Source organism: Dunckerocampus dactyliophorus, chromosome 4 (assembly GCF_027744805.1).
Source record: "Dunckerocampus dactyliophorus isolate RoL2022-P2 chromosome 4, RoL_Ddac_1.1, whole genome shotgun sequence".
Taxonomy (NCBI): domain Eukaryota; kingdom Metazoa; phylum Chordata; class Actinopteri; order Syngnathiformes; family Syngnathidae; genus Dunckerocampus; species Dunckerocampus dactyliophorus.
Window position 1 is genome coordinate 5,488,983 of NC_072822.1, and position 16,283 is coordinate 5,505,265.

Consider the following 16,283-nt stretch of genomic DNA (forward strand, 5'->3'; position numbering starts at 1 on the left):
TTTCTCAGTCAATTTTCCATCATGTTCAATGACTCACTCCAATCACTTCCCCTCCACCTCTCACCTCCACTTTCACTGTCTGCAAATGTGACGTGCCTGGGCAAAAGAACAATAGCTGGAGGATTATTTGGCTGGTACCAGAAAATTCTCCGCCCCCGCGGCGATTACTTCGCCTTCGTGATCATTTGTTTTTGATTACGGATTAAATGCATGACGCAAGAAACACTTCATGTGTTTTCACTTGTAATTCGGTTACACCTGTATGTCTTACCAGGTCTGGAAAGCTCACAGCTGCTGGTAGTAGGAACATGGCTTGTTATTTTGAAATCAGCGGGATCGATTAAGACGTTCCACAATGTTGGGAGTTGCACCGATTTACCTCCTGCCGGGCTTTGCAGGAAATCAGGAAAGTCTGCGTGTTTGGAAATGTCAGCGACGTGTCATAGACTATCAACTCGTAAACAAGCTGGTTTGTTTTATTCTTCTTCATGCCGTTCGTAGAGCAGAATTGCAAAGCCGTCACAGTCAATGTCTTGCTGAGTTGATCAGTTGCAGTGATGAAAGATCAGTGTTGCCAGGTGCTGAGCTAACAGGCTAAGAAGTGAGTTCCCACCATTCATTTGACTTCCCAAAGATACTTGTCCTTTCCATCCCACCAGTGGTGCAGCAGCACAGCTTGAAGCCTTTCAAGCATCCGTTTCACTCCAGTAGGGATATCACTTATAACATCAGGGGCTGTTACGACTGGATGGTGCAGTCCCTTTTAACATATTAAAACATGCAGCATTTGTCAAAAAAAAAGACCAAACAAATACGACCTGAGAGGAAGGCTTCCAGTTGGAAATGTAACGTGTGAACATGCTTTTAAGGTATGGACATTGATTGACACATTGCCAAATTGACTTTGCCTGTTCCCTTTCATAAACATACAAACCTGAATATAATATCAAGCCCAAACCATGATGATGACAGGAGTTGACACATTCATACGTTCCAAAAACATTGACATTTCTCAACACACACCATTTGACCGTTATTGCCTTCTTCCTCTGATCTTCCACATTTCCTTTTGGCGTAACCCCCCCTTCTGCCTTTATCCAAATCAGCACCCCCCCCCCCCCCACACACACACACACACACACATCAACTAATAACATGTGATCACCACACCATCAGGGCTGCTGCCCTAGAGTTGCCATGGAAACATCTAATCCACACACTCTCAGCCACTGCAGATAGAGCGACGAGAAAAGGGGACCCAAAGCGCAACACGCACTGACTCACACATTTGCTCCCACCACTGCACGGGCGACCCTCTTCTCATTTGCTTTAACAGCCAGTGGGAGTGTTAAAGCCATTATAGATCTCCACAGTCAAAGTCAACGATTTTAAAGCATGGTGATAATGTATAATACACACACACGGATGCAGTTGCTGCACCCTGGTTTTTATGAACACACTACCACGCATGCATGCATGCCCCTGACACACACATTGCCCACCTGGCCATTGACCATTAATAACATGGACGTGCTGTTTCATGCATATGCACAAAGGTCAATACTTATTCTAGAATTACATTTAATCTATCCCATGAAAAGCTAATCCCTTAATGCATGCAGCCCGCATTGACATTGAAACTAATGCTGGAATGGCAGCATATAGCATAGATTGTTCTTGAGAGGTTTCAAAAGGCACAAAAACGGACTGTGACACCTGTACTCCTTACTCAAAATGGAAAAATTGAGACTGAAGACCAACATGTTCGGATTAATTTATCCGACGATTAAGATGTTCCATCAACCTTAAAAAAAATCAAATAAAATAAAAATGATTTTTTGCAAGGACATGACTCAAACAACATGATACAACATTTACATTTCTGTTGTCATAGGTGACAAGTGTGCCTGTGTGACAGTGCGTTTTGGGAGCTAAGGCATATTTCAGTGAGGTAGGACCAGCCAAATTAGTGATCCAGACAGATGGCGTACTGCGGGAAACCTTTGACTCAAGCCATGTTTTTGTCAAGCTGCACACGGTGGTGTTTTATCCCAACATAAATGAAGAACGGTAGTTCGGTAGCTTTTGCCACTGTACAGATGATTGTCATCCTTTATTTTCTCAAATAGATTGAAGACTTGCAGCTAATATACTCGACTCTTTGGCAGTTTTTGCTAGTCTTTAAAAACGAGGGTCTACAAGAGCCACTTTTGTCAAAATGAAAACAGCAGCAAGCCACTCGTGTTGATAGGACCCTTTTGTAAGGGAACATTGTCATCAATAAACCTTTTGGCTGAATGCGCAAACGGTCTTGAAGTTATCATCACCTTCTGAACACTGAAAAACTGTTGCAGCCAAACAATAGCAAGCTATCTTGTTGCACTGACTGGCAGTTTTCTAGTAATGCAATATTAGCAATAAGATAATACCAAAATAGTATACTTGCTGTACATTCTTTTTTGACCCTGTGGGAAGCTCCTCGGAAAGGGGGAGCAATCACAATCTATATGTTGGAGACCCCAGGGATAGGTCAGATTTTTTGACATGAAGTTGTATGACATCACCATCAGCAGTGTAGTCCAGCAACAGTGACTTACCCCGCACTTGGTCCCGTGAGCCCAGTTCTGGTCGGATTTTGGTGATGAGAAACGTAGTTTTGGTTAGTTATTAGGGTTACTTAAGTGAAGAGTTTGGCTTCTCAAACCAATAGGCGCTCGAAAGAGTAATACATTTGCATGACAAAAATGCCCCCTTGGACAAAATGAGACCTCACATACCGCTGGTCGCCAGCCAATCGCAGGGCACATATAGACAAACATACTTGCTCTGTGGTTTCTCAGAATATGTCAAAGTATATCTTTGAAGTTCTGGCTGCTGATCCATCCGTCTATCATCTTCTGCTTATCTGAGGTCGGGTCGCAGGGGCAGCAGCCTAAGCAAGGAAGCCGAGACTCCTCTCGACCTGGATACTTAGTCCAGCTCCTCTGCAACGTGTCCTGGGTCTTTCTCCTACTGGTCGGACGTGCCCTGAGCACCTCCTCAGGGAGGCATCCAGGAGGCATCCTGATCAGATGCCCGAGCCACCTCATCTGGCTCCTCTCAATGCGGAGGAGCAGGGGTTCTACTCTGAGTTTCCCCTGGATGACAGTGCTTCTCACCTTATCTCTATATTTGCTTAACTCATTTTGGCCGCTTGTACCTCTGAGATCTTGTCCTTTCTGTCACTACCCGAAGCTCATGGGAAAGATGCCCATTATAAAACTTGTTTTATTGGTTGTTTAACTACAGGCTTTTAACAATACAGTCGGTAGAATGTGATTATGTTAAAAAGTCAAAGTACGGTAGTCATAAAGTGGACTTACGAGATGATCACCAGCAATAGCACGGGTGCATCGTGGTGCTATCGATTATCACATGCACATAAATGAAACATTAACTACATGAAAAGCTGTCACGCCTTGTCTTTTGAAGGTAGCAAATGTACAGTTTTGCCCATCCACCGTTTACATCACATGCATGTTCATTCAAAGGCCAATCTGGGAAACAGCTTTAGGCATAACTCTTATAGGACAATTAGTGTCAAATGATAGATGATGAGCTCCACCGACAGACGGCATCCTAATAAACGGGAGAGCAAAAGCACTCCGTCCTGAATTGCAAATGCGCTCTCCCCCACCCCTCAAAGTTAACTGCAGCTTAGTCATAGCGTTGCTTCCCTCTGCGCTATGCATCAGCTTCTAATAAAAGGCTGAAGTGTTTTTTCTTTCTGATTTGTTTGATCATGGGGGAGCCTTTTGAGTTATTCTTTGCTGTTTTGTAGCCTTTTCCATGATTATTTCAAATACCAGCAGATTGACATGTATTATTAAGTATAGGCTTTCATCCTCAAATGTAACACAAGTCACTAGCTTACAGCCATGTAGTATGGTTGTGCCCAACCTATTGATGTGAAATTCCATCTTATTTATAGTATATTATATACTGTATATACATATAATATACATATAATGTGTATAAATACATTAATAATGATAATATATTATTATAATATGTATTATATATTATCTGATTTTTGTTTTGTTTGTTTCCATTGGTTATTTATTTTTCTTTCAATGTTAACCGTAAGCATTTTGGGGCTGTTAAGCTACCCGCATGAGTCTTGATTTTGTATAATTCACTTACTGACCTTTTGCCAAACTTCCTAGGATTGCTCTGTAACAGGACTTTTCAAAAGGTGGCACAGTGAGCCTCGCCTCAGAGGGTATGACGCGGTTGGGGCCTTTCCTATTCCCCCGCAAAAAAAAATATTTTCTGGAGCATATTTTGGAGAGGTGTCTGCTAAAGTTGGCTTAGCATGTATGAAAAATTGTTTTTTCTTTATTTTTCTTCAAGCCGCCGCACCTAACCTTAAGTCTGCTGGCGCCTGCCTCACACTTGCCTATGTCACCACTGCCCTACGTCAAAGTAAGATCAGATCAAATTCAACCTTTTCCCTATATGCTCTGGTGGTATCGGGGTGTTGTTTTGGTCTTTTGTATCCATGTGCTATCTGTTCTTACATAGCTCGTTGGTCACATGGGCACAGGATGCTAATAAGAGAATATCCCCAAATGAAAGCGACACGGTTATAATGCAACGCATGCTAAGCCTATTTAACTGATTCCCATTGAAATGGGCCGTGTTTCTCTCGCTATTGTGGGTGAAATTAATTACGTAAACTGTCTGCTGGGCTCATTTGCATCTCTTGATGTCTGGCCATTTTGTGCCTGTCTTGTAAAGATGACGGATGCGCTTTGTGATTGATGTCAGCAGGCTGTCACCGAAATTTGCAGAAGTGTTTTAACTCATGGGGAAATTCCGCCGGTAATCTGCAACATCTGCTGGAACGTGCATATGCGTGGCTTGCAACCAGTTAACTTTGTGACTCTCCTTCTGACCAGTTTGGCTTTGTTTATAATGAGGAGTCATGGAGCACCAGCGTGTCTATAATTTCTGTGCTGCTGCTGTGGTCTTTTTGCATTGCACAAACATTGGCAGTTTGTCCTTTTTGTCTCTCCTCCCCAAGCCTCTATCACCTTCACTGTAGATCACCTATTTTAAACACCCAACCGAGAGCAAACACAGTTTTAGAATGCACATATACGCGTGTGTGTGTGTGTGCGCGCGCGCGCCCGCACGTATCTGCCTCGCAACCCAAAAGGAACGACCCACTTAAATCGTAAGCTGAAGGCTAACAGAGGGACCCCATCAACCTCTGAGCCGTATCCTCTCTGAAGCCATCAATCGCTGGACTAAAGCTGGGCTGCATAATGACATTGTGGCGGTGTACTCTCGCTGTGCTGCAAGACATATTAATGTTAGCCACAATGAGTTTGACAGCCCAATATGCTTTACTTGGGCTAAAGGGAAGGGATGTAACGCGACAACACTGCCCCCAAATGGAAGAGAGTCGCTACAGCAATTACAGCAACCTCTGCTGTCACGTGTGTTTGAATGTTTATTTGTCCTTCCATGTTTGAAGGACTACCTTTTGACCTTTTGCAAGGCAAACCTTGCCTACTTATGGCTGCTTTTTTGCTCATGCATCTTCAGATCAGTCCAAATGTCCTAATTGTTTGCCTCTATTTACCTGCCCTGTGTGTTTGTCTAAACCCTTAGAATCTTGGAGCTTCAGCAGAATGGTGACATGGATATACTCAAACTCAAGTGGTGGCCCAGGGACAGCCCCTGTGACCTGTACAGCTCGGTCCAGTCGCGGCAGCACAGCAGCGCCCTGGACATCCACAGCTTTGCCGGCGTCTTCTGCGTCCTGGCGGCCGGCGTGGTGCTCTCCTGTCTCATAGCCATGGTGGAAAGCTGGTGGTCTCGGAGGAAGGGATCCAGGGTCCCCTCCAAGGAGGTAAGTTGAAGGATGGGTGACTTAAAAGGGGGAGAAAAATAGGCCAAAGGTTACGTATCACTCAAACAATGGTGTGAATGAATGAAATGTCAAAATTAAAAAAGAAAATTTGAATACATAAAAAATCGTCTCTGGTGGAAAGTAGGACTGCACGATTCTGGAAACAATGAATGAAGAAGAACGAAAAACTGAAAATATGAGTGAATCATGAGTTCATGGCTCTCTGGGGGACGTGTTCTTACATTTTAAAGAAGTCATTTTTTTATTACGGCTGATTTAAAGGGACTTCCGATGGGATTTTTGGCCCTTGTACGTGGGTTTTAATAGAAATAGATTGGAAAAACTCAAAAATAATCCACAAACCCACCAACTAAAAACTTTTTTTTTATGCAGCCATAGTAGAAAGACCTAGAACCTTGCATGGCATTGCAAAAAAGGGCCCAATTCACAATCTTATTTACCATGTTTGTGCTTGTACCAGCTCCACTGTAAAAGAGGTGGACTTGATGTTTGTGCATAGTCCTCCATATGCAACCCACAATGTCATATTTCTCCCGCTGTTAGGGTACAGTATATACTACAGAACAGTTTAATCAGGTTAAAACATCCTGACATGTTATTCATCTTAAAAGTCATTATAGTCACAGCCAGAAAAAAACCACACATTATCTACCTAATGCAAATTTTATGCACATGTGAACTGAATTCTGCTACATTTGATTCATCTTTGTCGTCATTATGTATTCTTGCTTGTTAGAATTCGTGCTAATGCCGAGTTATACATTCAACCCACGTTACAACAATCAAGTTTTTTCAGACCACATTGTGTCTGAAGGTGCTTTTACACCACCATCATCCTTCCAGATTTTAGTAATGCATTGAACACATTCGTAACTTATCATAAGATCTTTCCAAGCAAATGAAAAGCTATTTGCTTTGTATACATTCTGTATATCCCAACAGCTCTATCCACTACTTTGTTCCCACCAATTGCTTAAATAACCTTTTTTTTTTTTAAAAAAAAAGCCTTCTTTATATTACTGTAAATGTATATGCAGTTAAGGCGTGGAAAACCTGTTTACAATCTTCTACTATGGTTTTTAACGTTAGTAGAACCCTCTAGATATGAAATAAAACGCATTTAGTCACCTTTATATTTGGATTACCCAAAAATAGGAGATAGAACCAGAGAAAATAAGACATATTAGACATAAATAAGATAACAGACTCAAACATTAGCAGTTCCTTGTTGTTTTTGTCTGGACAGCGTACTTCCTGCGGTGGCTATTGTCTTATCAGTGTATTGTAGTGGCGGCTTTAAATGGCTTTACACTCGTGTTACCCAATATAGTAGACATAATAAGAGTAAATAAGCCATTTAAGATGTAAATAGAAGTCCCATTTGTGTGTGTCACAGTAAATGTGTTCCCTCGGGGACTTTAGTGGCAGGCGGATGGATGTGTAGAGGACAGGAAGTGACGTCAGAGGTTCAGAGTTGAGTTTTAGCTTGTTGTGGGCTGTGGCCACAACAGTAGCCCGTGTTATTATTATGATTAGTATGTTATTATTATTGTGCCTGTTGTGAGATTGTTCAAACTTGCAACAAATGCCTTTTCTGGGGATCACATCTGGCCTTTGTCTCACCGAACACCGACACCTAGTGGCCGATGTGAAATACTACAATTACAATGCTGTTTCTGCTTCTTCTGCCTTGTATTTGTATTTTAGTTAATTTAGTTAGTTCATTTAGCCATTTTTATGCTTGAAAATGTTTAATTTTGGCCAAGATTAAGTACAATTTGCTTAAATATGCATTTTTTACTAATAACAGGCCGTATTTAACCACGAAACATTGATCATTTATTAATTACTTTGTGAAAAAACACGATAAAGTGAGGGATGACCATATTTAAAATGAGGTGAGAGCATTGTTGTCAGAGGTGGTAATCGACCACTTACAGTATTTACTTATGCTGTGAAGAACAGAGCACACTGATATGGTTAAAAGCCACAAAAGCATCCCCGGGGCTCTTTCTGGGAAAAAGCTACAATTTGCCCTGACCGAGGAAGAGTCCACAAAGCACCGACTCACAACATTAAACATGGATATTTACGCCGCCAGCATTCTCTCCAAAACAGTGGCACCTTGTAAATTAGCAGCAGCGCACTGTGAAATTTCCAATCAGCCCCTGTGCGGTTGATCACCTCAGCAGGCATATCAATTGAGGCAATCAAAGTGTTTTCTGGTAACGTTTTCATGATAGAAACCCTGCAGTCGCTGTAATGCGGATGCTTTCTCAGCTCAGCGCGAGTAAACAAAAGTCCAATTGGCAGCAGCTTTCCTTGGTGTTCCATTAATAGATTAAAATCTCACAACCGTGGGTCATTTTTACCGCACATTAGCATTTGTTGCATCCAATCTCTTAACCTTATTCAGCTAATCCTATCTCTCTGCACTCCCGAGTACAAAGGGGCTAATGTTCGAATAGATAAGTTTAATCAAAAAGGCGCAAAAGGCGACAAAGTGCTGAAAATTTGATAATCCGCAACATGCCACAGATGAACCGACCCAAATGCAATTATGGGTGAAGTAATTTTTACAGTTATCTTAGAGGCAGCTAAGAATGTGTTGCTAGCATATAAGAAAATAGCTTGAAGCGGCACATTTTAGCAGAAAACATTTTGCAAAATACCCACTCGAAGATAAATGAAGGTTGACTAGTGGCCAGTGGCTTTACAGAGTTATTGTATGCGTGTTTTCATTTATGAGATTGCAAAACAACTTGTAGTCAATAGCATCTCTGTAATTGCCTTGGTTACTTTTGTTGCCGCTTTGGTGCTTTTACATGTCCGTTGACCTATTTAATTGTCAAGCTTTGCCTGAACTCTGTGTACATGCCTCTATAGAAAACCGTGCACTCCTCTGAATACACAAGTAGGATCTGAAGGACAAAGCATAGTCCTCCCAACTCAATGCCAGGTCCTTTTTGGCGAGACGCTCTTTCAAACCGACTGTCGGTTTCAGTGAAAAGAAAGGCAACGTGTTTGACAGCAGACTGACAGCAATTTACTTGCCTTTCTATTACTGCCATAATTTCATTATCCACTGCCTTATTGCTTCGCTAAACCAAGTTAAACAAATTAAATAATTACCCTGTGTGCCCCCTCTGCTCATTACGTAGGCATCCAGTGTGGCTGAGACACGTACATTATGTTCAGTTTCAGTCAGGGAACAGGCACTTTGCTTCAATACATAAATGAAGGCGCAAACTCTGACTCTATGAAAAATGTCGTAAATACTGTACAGTCGTCCGTCTGTGTAGGCTCTCAGTCGTACAGGAGTTGTCCTTCGAGGAAAAGGCTTCTTGAGACGTCATCTGTACTTCTGTGAAGAAGGTGTCGGACATTTCGCTCCTCATCCGAAGAGCTTCGTCAGCGAACTAATAAGTGCTGGTAGCTTAGGCCTTAAATACAGTAAGAGTGGGCGGAATTGGTGTGCCAACACCCCCCTCCTATTGGTTCGTTACACTAAGCCTGGGCGGAGTAGTGGTATAATCCTATCCTGTTATTTTCAGGACAGCGAGGTAAAGATTTTGGCCAAAGAAAACAGATGGTTTGAAAGAGGAGTAAAGGAAGCTATTTTTGTCAAACAACAGAAGCCATCATTGAATCGGAATGGTGGTTTGAGGTTTAATTTGGACCCTGTGTTCAGCAGGTTACTGAGACCAAAACCCACAGCTCTTACTCTTGCAAATGAGGTGAAGGCAGGGCCGAGCCAGAACAATAGATGCTAACGAGCCAGTATCAGAGTCGTTCATATCCAATTCAGGGAGCGACACTTCCCTTTTATCGGAGGTGTTAATAACAGGATAGGATTATACCACTACTCCGCCCAGGCTTAGTGTAACGAACCAATAGGAGGAGGGTGTTGGCACACCAATTCCGCCCACTCTTACTGTATTTAAGGCCTAAGTTACCAGCACTTATTAGTTCGCTGACGAAGCTCTTCGGATGAGGAGCGAAACGTCCGACACCTTCTTCACAGAAGTACAGATGACGTCTCAAGAAGCATTTTCCTCGATGTACAGTCGTCCGTCGCTACATCGCTTCCTCGCTTTACGGCGTTTTTCAAAAATGAATGTACTAATAAATGGCTGTTGTTTCGTGGTAGAGTGTGCACTATTATTAGTCATTATTAGTAAAAATGTTGAAAGACAAGTTTTATGTAGTATTCTGCTCACTAGGCATCGGTATTGTTACATTGATGAGACATGACATTAGATTACCAGTGTAATTTCCAGTGTATAAGCCACTACTTTTTTCTTCAACGTTTATCAGCGGGTTATACAGCGGTGCAGCTAATTTATGACCACGTTCTAATCTTGTAGCATCTCCTATACTTCAAAATTACTACTCATTGTTTAAATACTGTGCTGCTCGCCAGTCAATGAGGAAACGGTAGCTCTTTCTTTGGCAGGAGCCATTCACGAGCTATAAGGGAACTCACGACGAGCTTGTCAAGCCATCGGAAATCGCAGGAGGTCATTACTCAATATAACAGTCTGACTCACTGTGTCATCTTAGATAGAAGGCTAAAATCATCACACAGCAACTTAACACTCAAAAGGTAGCTAAGGAATAACCAAGACAAGTACCAATATGAGTTTAAAATGAAAAACAGCAACTATTTTATCTTTTTCCCCATGATGCATTATGCCCTGCAGAGCAGTTCATTGGCCAGCCATGGCAGCTTATATACTGTATGTGAAAATCTGTTTTTCCTGTAGATAGAGTAACTTCACACTGCATGAGTCAGCCATGGCATGTCCGACAAGACACAGTGAAAAAATGTTTGCGTGGAAATAGTACATTTTTGGCTTCTTACTTTGTCCTTTTCCCCACTCTGTACTTTAAGTTTAGAATAAGTAAATTGGAGAGGCCAGCTAGTTAGCTCAGTAGCTTGCTATGCTGGCGGCAGCCGTCTATTACAGTATGTCCCTGCAGTGATCCCGCAGCCTGTGCAGAATAATGTGCATGTAAAGGTGACTATAGAGATGTTATTGCCTGTCTACTGGGCTCTAATAATGGTAAAAATAGGATTTAGAAAGTAAAACAGGTTTTCTTTGCTCAAAGTACGAAAATATTCCATTTATTAATATTGAATCCGACTTCACGTAAATTTACTTATGGTGGTCTTGTTAAAAATACAGTGGAACTTGGGTTAGTATCCGCCCCGGGTAGTGTGCTTTTTGGTTAACGTCGAAAATTCATGCCACAATTTTGTCTCGGTTTACATGCTTTCCCTGGTTAGCGTACAATATGGCCGCATCTTGTTGTCTTATGAATACACTGCGTAAGTCCATCTGTATTATTATTATATATCTTTTTTTTTTAACAGGAAATGACCTTCCTTGTTAGCATACTATCTATTAGCTGGTGAACAAAATGGCAACCAGTTACGTCACCTGTCTATATCATCAGTGGTTGACTCTCAAAAAGCATGTTTTTATAGTTTTATAATTATAGTTTAACATGCATAAAACAATTATAAATGCATTTAAAGGACGAATGAAAGGGCTAAATGAACATTTAAGGTTACTTTTACCTTCATTAACGACTAGTGTTCCCAAAGACACAATGTGGAAGCAAGGACACGATCTTCCTGTTTTGTCATGAGTTATTTCTAGAATTCAGTAGCGTTTCCCATCGTCTTTATCAAAATGCTGGCAATTGCAACTTTCTTTGCTTCCATTTTGGGTTACAATATTGAGGTGAGAAACACTATTGAATTGAAGAAACAAAAAGCAGGAAGGTGGTGGTGGTTGATCTCGCTGTCGCATTGTGTCTTTGGGGACAGTCACATGAAGAATCACGTCTTCAGTGAAGGTAATAGTAACCGTAAATGTTCATTTATCCCTTTCATTCATCATTCATGTATATTTATTCGCATTTCGGATTGTTTTCTGCATTTCAAACGATACGTGTTTTTTGTTAACATGTTTAGCTTATTTCTGGGGGGGAAATTGGTTCGGCTAGAGTCAGACCTTCTGGAGCAAATTAATGACGCTAACCATGGTTCCACTGTACATTTTACTTATAAAGCGCTTTTCAGGATACAGTTGTCCCTCATTTATCGCAGTTGGTTCCATACCCGGCCGCAACAAGTGAATTTTTGCGAAGTAGTATTCAATATTCCATCCATCCATCCATTTTCTATGCCGCTTATCCTCACTAAGGTCGCGGGGGTATGCTGGAGCCTATTCCAGCTGACTTTGGGTGAGAGGCACGGTACACCCCGGACTGGTCGCCAGCCAATGGCAGAGCACATATAGACAAACAACCATTCACATTCATACCTATGGACGATTCAGAGTCGCCAATTAACCTAACATGCGTATTTTTGGAATGTGGAAGGAAACGTGAGTACCCGGAGAAAACCCACGAACGAAAATGGAGAAGATGTAAACTCCACCAAGGGATGCCCAAACGAAGATTCAAACCCAGATCTTCCAGATCTCCTGACTGTGTGGCCAACATGCTAACCACTATCCATCCATCCATTTTCTATACCGCTTCTCCTCTTTAGGGTCGCGGAGGCATGCTGGAGCCTATCCCAGCTGACTTCGGGCAACAGGTGGGGTACACCCTGGACTGGTCGCCAGCCAATCACAGGGCACATGTAGACAAACAACCATTCACACTATTCTGGATTCAATATTAATAAACTGAATATTTTTGTAGCTTGAGCATAAAACACCTACTTATGACTTTCCAAATACGGGTTTTAACATTATTAGAGCCTCGTAGACATGAAATAACACCCCTATAGTCACCCTTACACTCCTATTATTCTTTTACGTTAATATACACCACATTGCGCAGGCTTACCGGGTCACTGGAGGGACATAACTGACGGCTGCCGCTAGCATAGCAAGGTTGCGAGCTAGTTTGCATCTCCAATTTACTTATTCTAAACTTAAGAAAGTGTTTCAAATGGAGTAGGGAAGAAGGACAAACAAGCCAAAAACTTACCACTTCCACACGGAATGAGAGGAGAACCTTTTTTTCATTCGATCTCAGCCATGACATATCAGCTCTGCTCTGCTGGCTCAGTAGCCAGTCTCCATGCCTTGTGAAGGGTCCTGTAGTTTACCGAGGGAGCGATATTCGAACTACCATATAGCGAGGGAAGACTGTACTCAAATAACTACTTTGACCAAGTAATTTAGTCAAATGTCCATCCCCACTAGACTAGTACTACTTTGAAAGCAGAGCCCTAATTAGTTTCTCATCGATAATTTTGCTCATCACTCTCCCCAATGAATAAGCGGACCAGAACCACCCTCCTCCGAGCACCCTGCTCAGTTACCAGCTTTAATCTGTCATTCAGACCAGTCGTCCTATGGGCCACTGAGCAGCCACAAAGACATCCGACCCTCAGCTGAACTCAAATTCATGTTAGGCACAGTGTGGTTCAGTCGCAGCAGGCACAAGCACAGACCCCCGACATCTTCAATAGCCCCCCCAAGAGCAGCCAGTAGAATCAGCCCCTGACTGAGCACAGGACAGAGTCGCAACAGCGGTTGTCGTCTTTGATTGGGCTCCGAGTCAAGGTTTTGCATTACAGTGCAAGAACAATTTTACTGTTTTTACTAATACTATTATGTGATTGTGATACAAATTCTGGATGTAGTGTAATAGCAATCAAGACCATGAATCTAGAAAAGCAAACCAACAGTGACCTTTTAAGCTATCCCCTTGAGTGTTACCATGGCAAAGATGTGGCTAACCTATTCAGCCATGGTTGTTTTTGATAGTTGACCCCTGACTTATATCCTCTATCTTGCTGATGCACTGACCCATTAGTTGCCTTTTTTTTTGATTAGCTCAAGGTTGGGTGTCAAAGCACTCATCCTGAGCTTGATTACGCCACAACATCTTCAAATTGTCGATCAGTTAAGCGGAACCGTTTACAATTTCTGATCATATTTTTAACAAGTCTTGCAATATTGCTGGTATTGCTGTAGCTTGAATTTAGCTTGGAAGCAGCTTGATAAATAAATCACATTACATTTTATCGCCTCAGGAACGTTAGCGTAAAATTTAGCCAGTGGAGTCATTCACGTTTGTTCAATGTCGTCCAACCTCCTAAAGTTAAATGGCTACACGCACACAGTTTAAATGAAGACCTCGTTGGCTTCCCGCAATCTCAATAAATTTTGAGGACACCATCCCCGCACAACCCTTTGAAAGCGTCACATAAAGTAGCAATGTCCAGTCACTCCCTCTTTATGCGTGTGCTGGGAGAAGCTGGATTACTAAGATAATGTATGTCGGCATCAAGAGTGAACACACTTGACACAAGAACGCCCTTGCTGTGAACGACCATGAAGAGTAGCAGACAGTGTGGCTGAGCTTAAATGTTAGGTCAGGACAGGCTTTTGAAAATGAATTAGGTTCAATATACTCTTAAGTTCTCATTTAAAGTGGGATACAATGTGCAAATGCGGAAAAAAGTATCAGTGAGTATCACTGTGTGAAACCTTACCATGCCCTAAAAGTTCAGAATTTTACAAACCAGGAGATTTTCTGGAAAAATGTGCCTTTAATATCGCACAAAACTATGCAGCGTCAGCAGTTCACATCAGATTTTAGCAAATGTAAATATTCCACCAGTATCAAGTATCAGTCTTTGAGAATGAACTAGACTAGAGCTGTCCTATCTAGTCTGACTGGTGTGTGTCCCACCTAGTCTTTGAGCATGAACTGACTCGGATGAGAGGTGAAACGTCTTCTAAGACAACCTGAACAGTCCAATTGCAATCGATTGAATGCCCCGAGAAGCTAATATCAGAGGATTACCATAAATTCCGGATTTGAAGCTGCTACTTTTTTCACGCGCTTTGAACACTTCGGATTCAAATATGCGGCTAATTTATGGCTAAAAGAACTGCCGTTCCCATGATTCATAGAGCGCAGATTCAGGAAGTAGTGACTTGGCGCAGTGAAGTGGACGCCAATATCACGTTTTTAAATGTTATACAGCGATTGTGTTTTGATCTGGCAAAAAGTTTGATCAAGTGTAGAATTGCTACAGCTTCTGCTTGGACGGCGGCAGCTATTGAACTTGCGCTAACGAGTGACGCTGGGAGCACAGACTGTATGTGGGTTTGCAAGGTTTATAGTGTGTCTTTCTGTGTAAATATCCCATGTTACAAGGTGGACAAGTGACAAGTGCGGCCTATATATGTAAAAAAATAGATAAATAAATTCTCTTTAAATTTGGTGGGGTGGGTGCGGCTTATATTTAGGTGCACTCCGGAATTTACAGTAATGCTTTTTTTTTGGGTGTTTGTGTGGCTTTTTTCCCCGATACTTATTCCTATCCTCAACATTGAGTATTGAGAAGAATGTGCATCAGCAACTGATTTTTTTTTTCTTTGTGTTTTTGGTTTTATTACTTTTAAGGTTCCACTCTGTGTTAAAAGTAATCTGGTCTTGCTTATAATTTCCTATGAAAGACTCACAGGAGTTGCCGGGATATGTGAGACACACACACACACACATGCGCATACGCCATGGCTGCCTGACATTTATCTCCTCCGTCATCCCGGCTTGTTTTGGTCAAATGAATGCTCCAACTTGTGTCCCATTTATACATACTTCATAAATCCCTGTGGATTCCAACCCATGTGTGGTCCATCTTTCACCATCGGTAATAATAAACCAGGTTTGTCTTCCTAGTCCACGACTGTAGATCAAGCGACATCAATATGACCACCAAATCCCACCCCCCCCCACAAAACATGGCACGCACATGCGATGTACTTGTACTAATCAAATGTATACTAATCTGTGGTTGTGCCTCTCTTCCTTCCTGTGCATTCTAAAACATCCATATTCCTGTCTGCTGCAATGTTATGCTTTTAACTGTGTCTGTGTTATGCTTGTGTGTTGTTGTGCAACGGCCAACATTGTCATCGACGAGCCCTGTTCTTGATGTTAACATACACGCAATGCATAAACACCTCCATTAAAGAGCTGAAAAGTGTGGGTTCATTGAACCTACCTGTTTATAGATGCCCACTTATTGAATGTAATGCAATCCAATATATCAGCTCTGCCATGAGTTTGGTTCTTATGGATGGAGCTGTATTAGATGTACAGTCACTGCGTCGTAAACTCGGGATGGCCATTTCACGACATCTATGCATAAAAATAACAGTCAGTTAATCCATTTTCAACGGTGTGGCAGAATCTCTGAATGTTCTAAACGCCTATTTCAAGTATTAACAATAAGGATGTCCTATAATATTGTCTGTCTTAAAAATGAGATGACGTGCTCCACACAGCAGCATGCTTGCTGTCTCGGTATGTGTGCGAT

The 16,283-nt window shown here is 41.9% G+C and overlaps 1 protein-coding gene across 10 annotated transcripts in view; it reads left to right on the top strand.

Annotated features, from left to right (window-relative positions):
* Window positions 1-16,283, top strand: part of grid2 (glutamate receptor, ionotropic, delta 2) — a 514,233-nt gene that overhangs the window by 487,921 nt on the left and 10,029 nt on the right. For all 10 annotated transcript variants that reach the window (XR_008570124.1, XR_008570125.1, XR_008570128.1 and 7 more), the window contains one exon: window positions 5,659-5,899. Coding sequence is in view for 5 of the 10 variants with exons in the window: in XM_054774557.1 (XP_054630532.1) it covers window positions 5,659-5,899 (241 nt within the window). In the remaining 5 variants the exon portion in view is untranslated. The remainder of the gene's footprint in view (window positions 1-5,658; window positions 5,900-16,283) is intronic.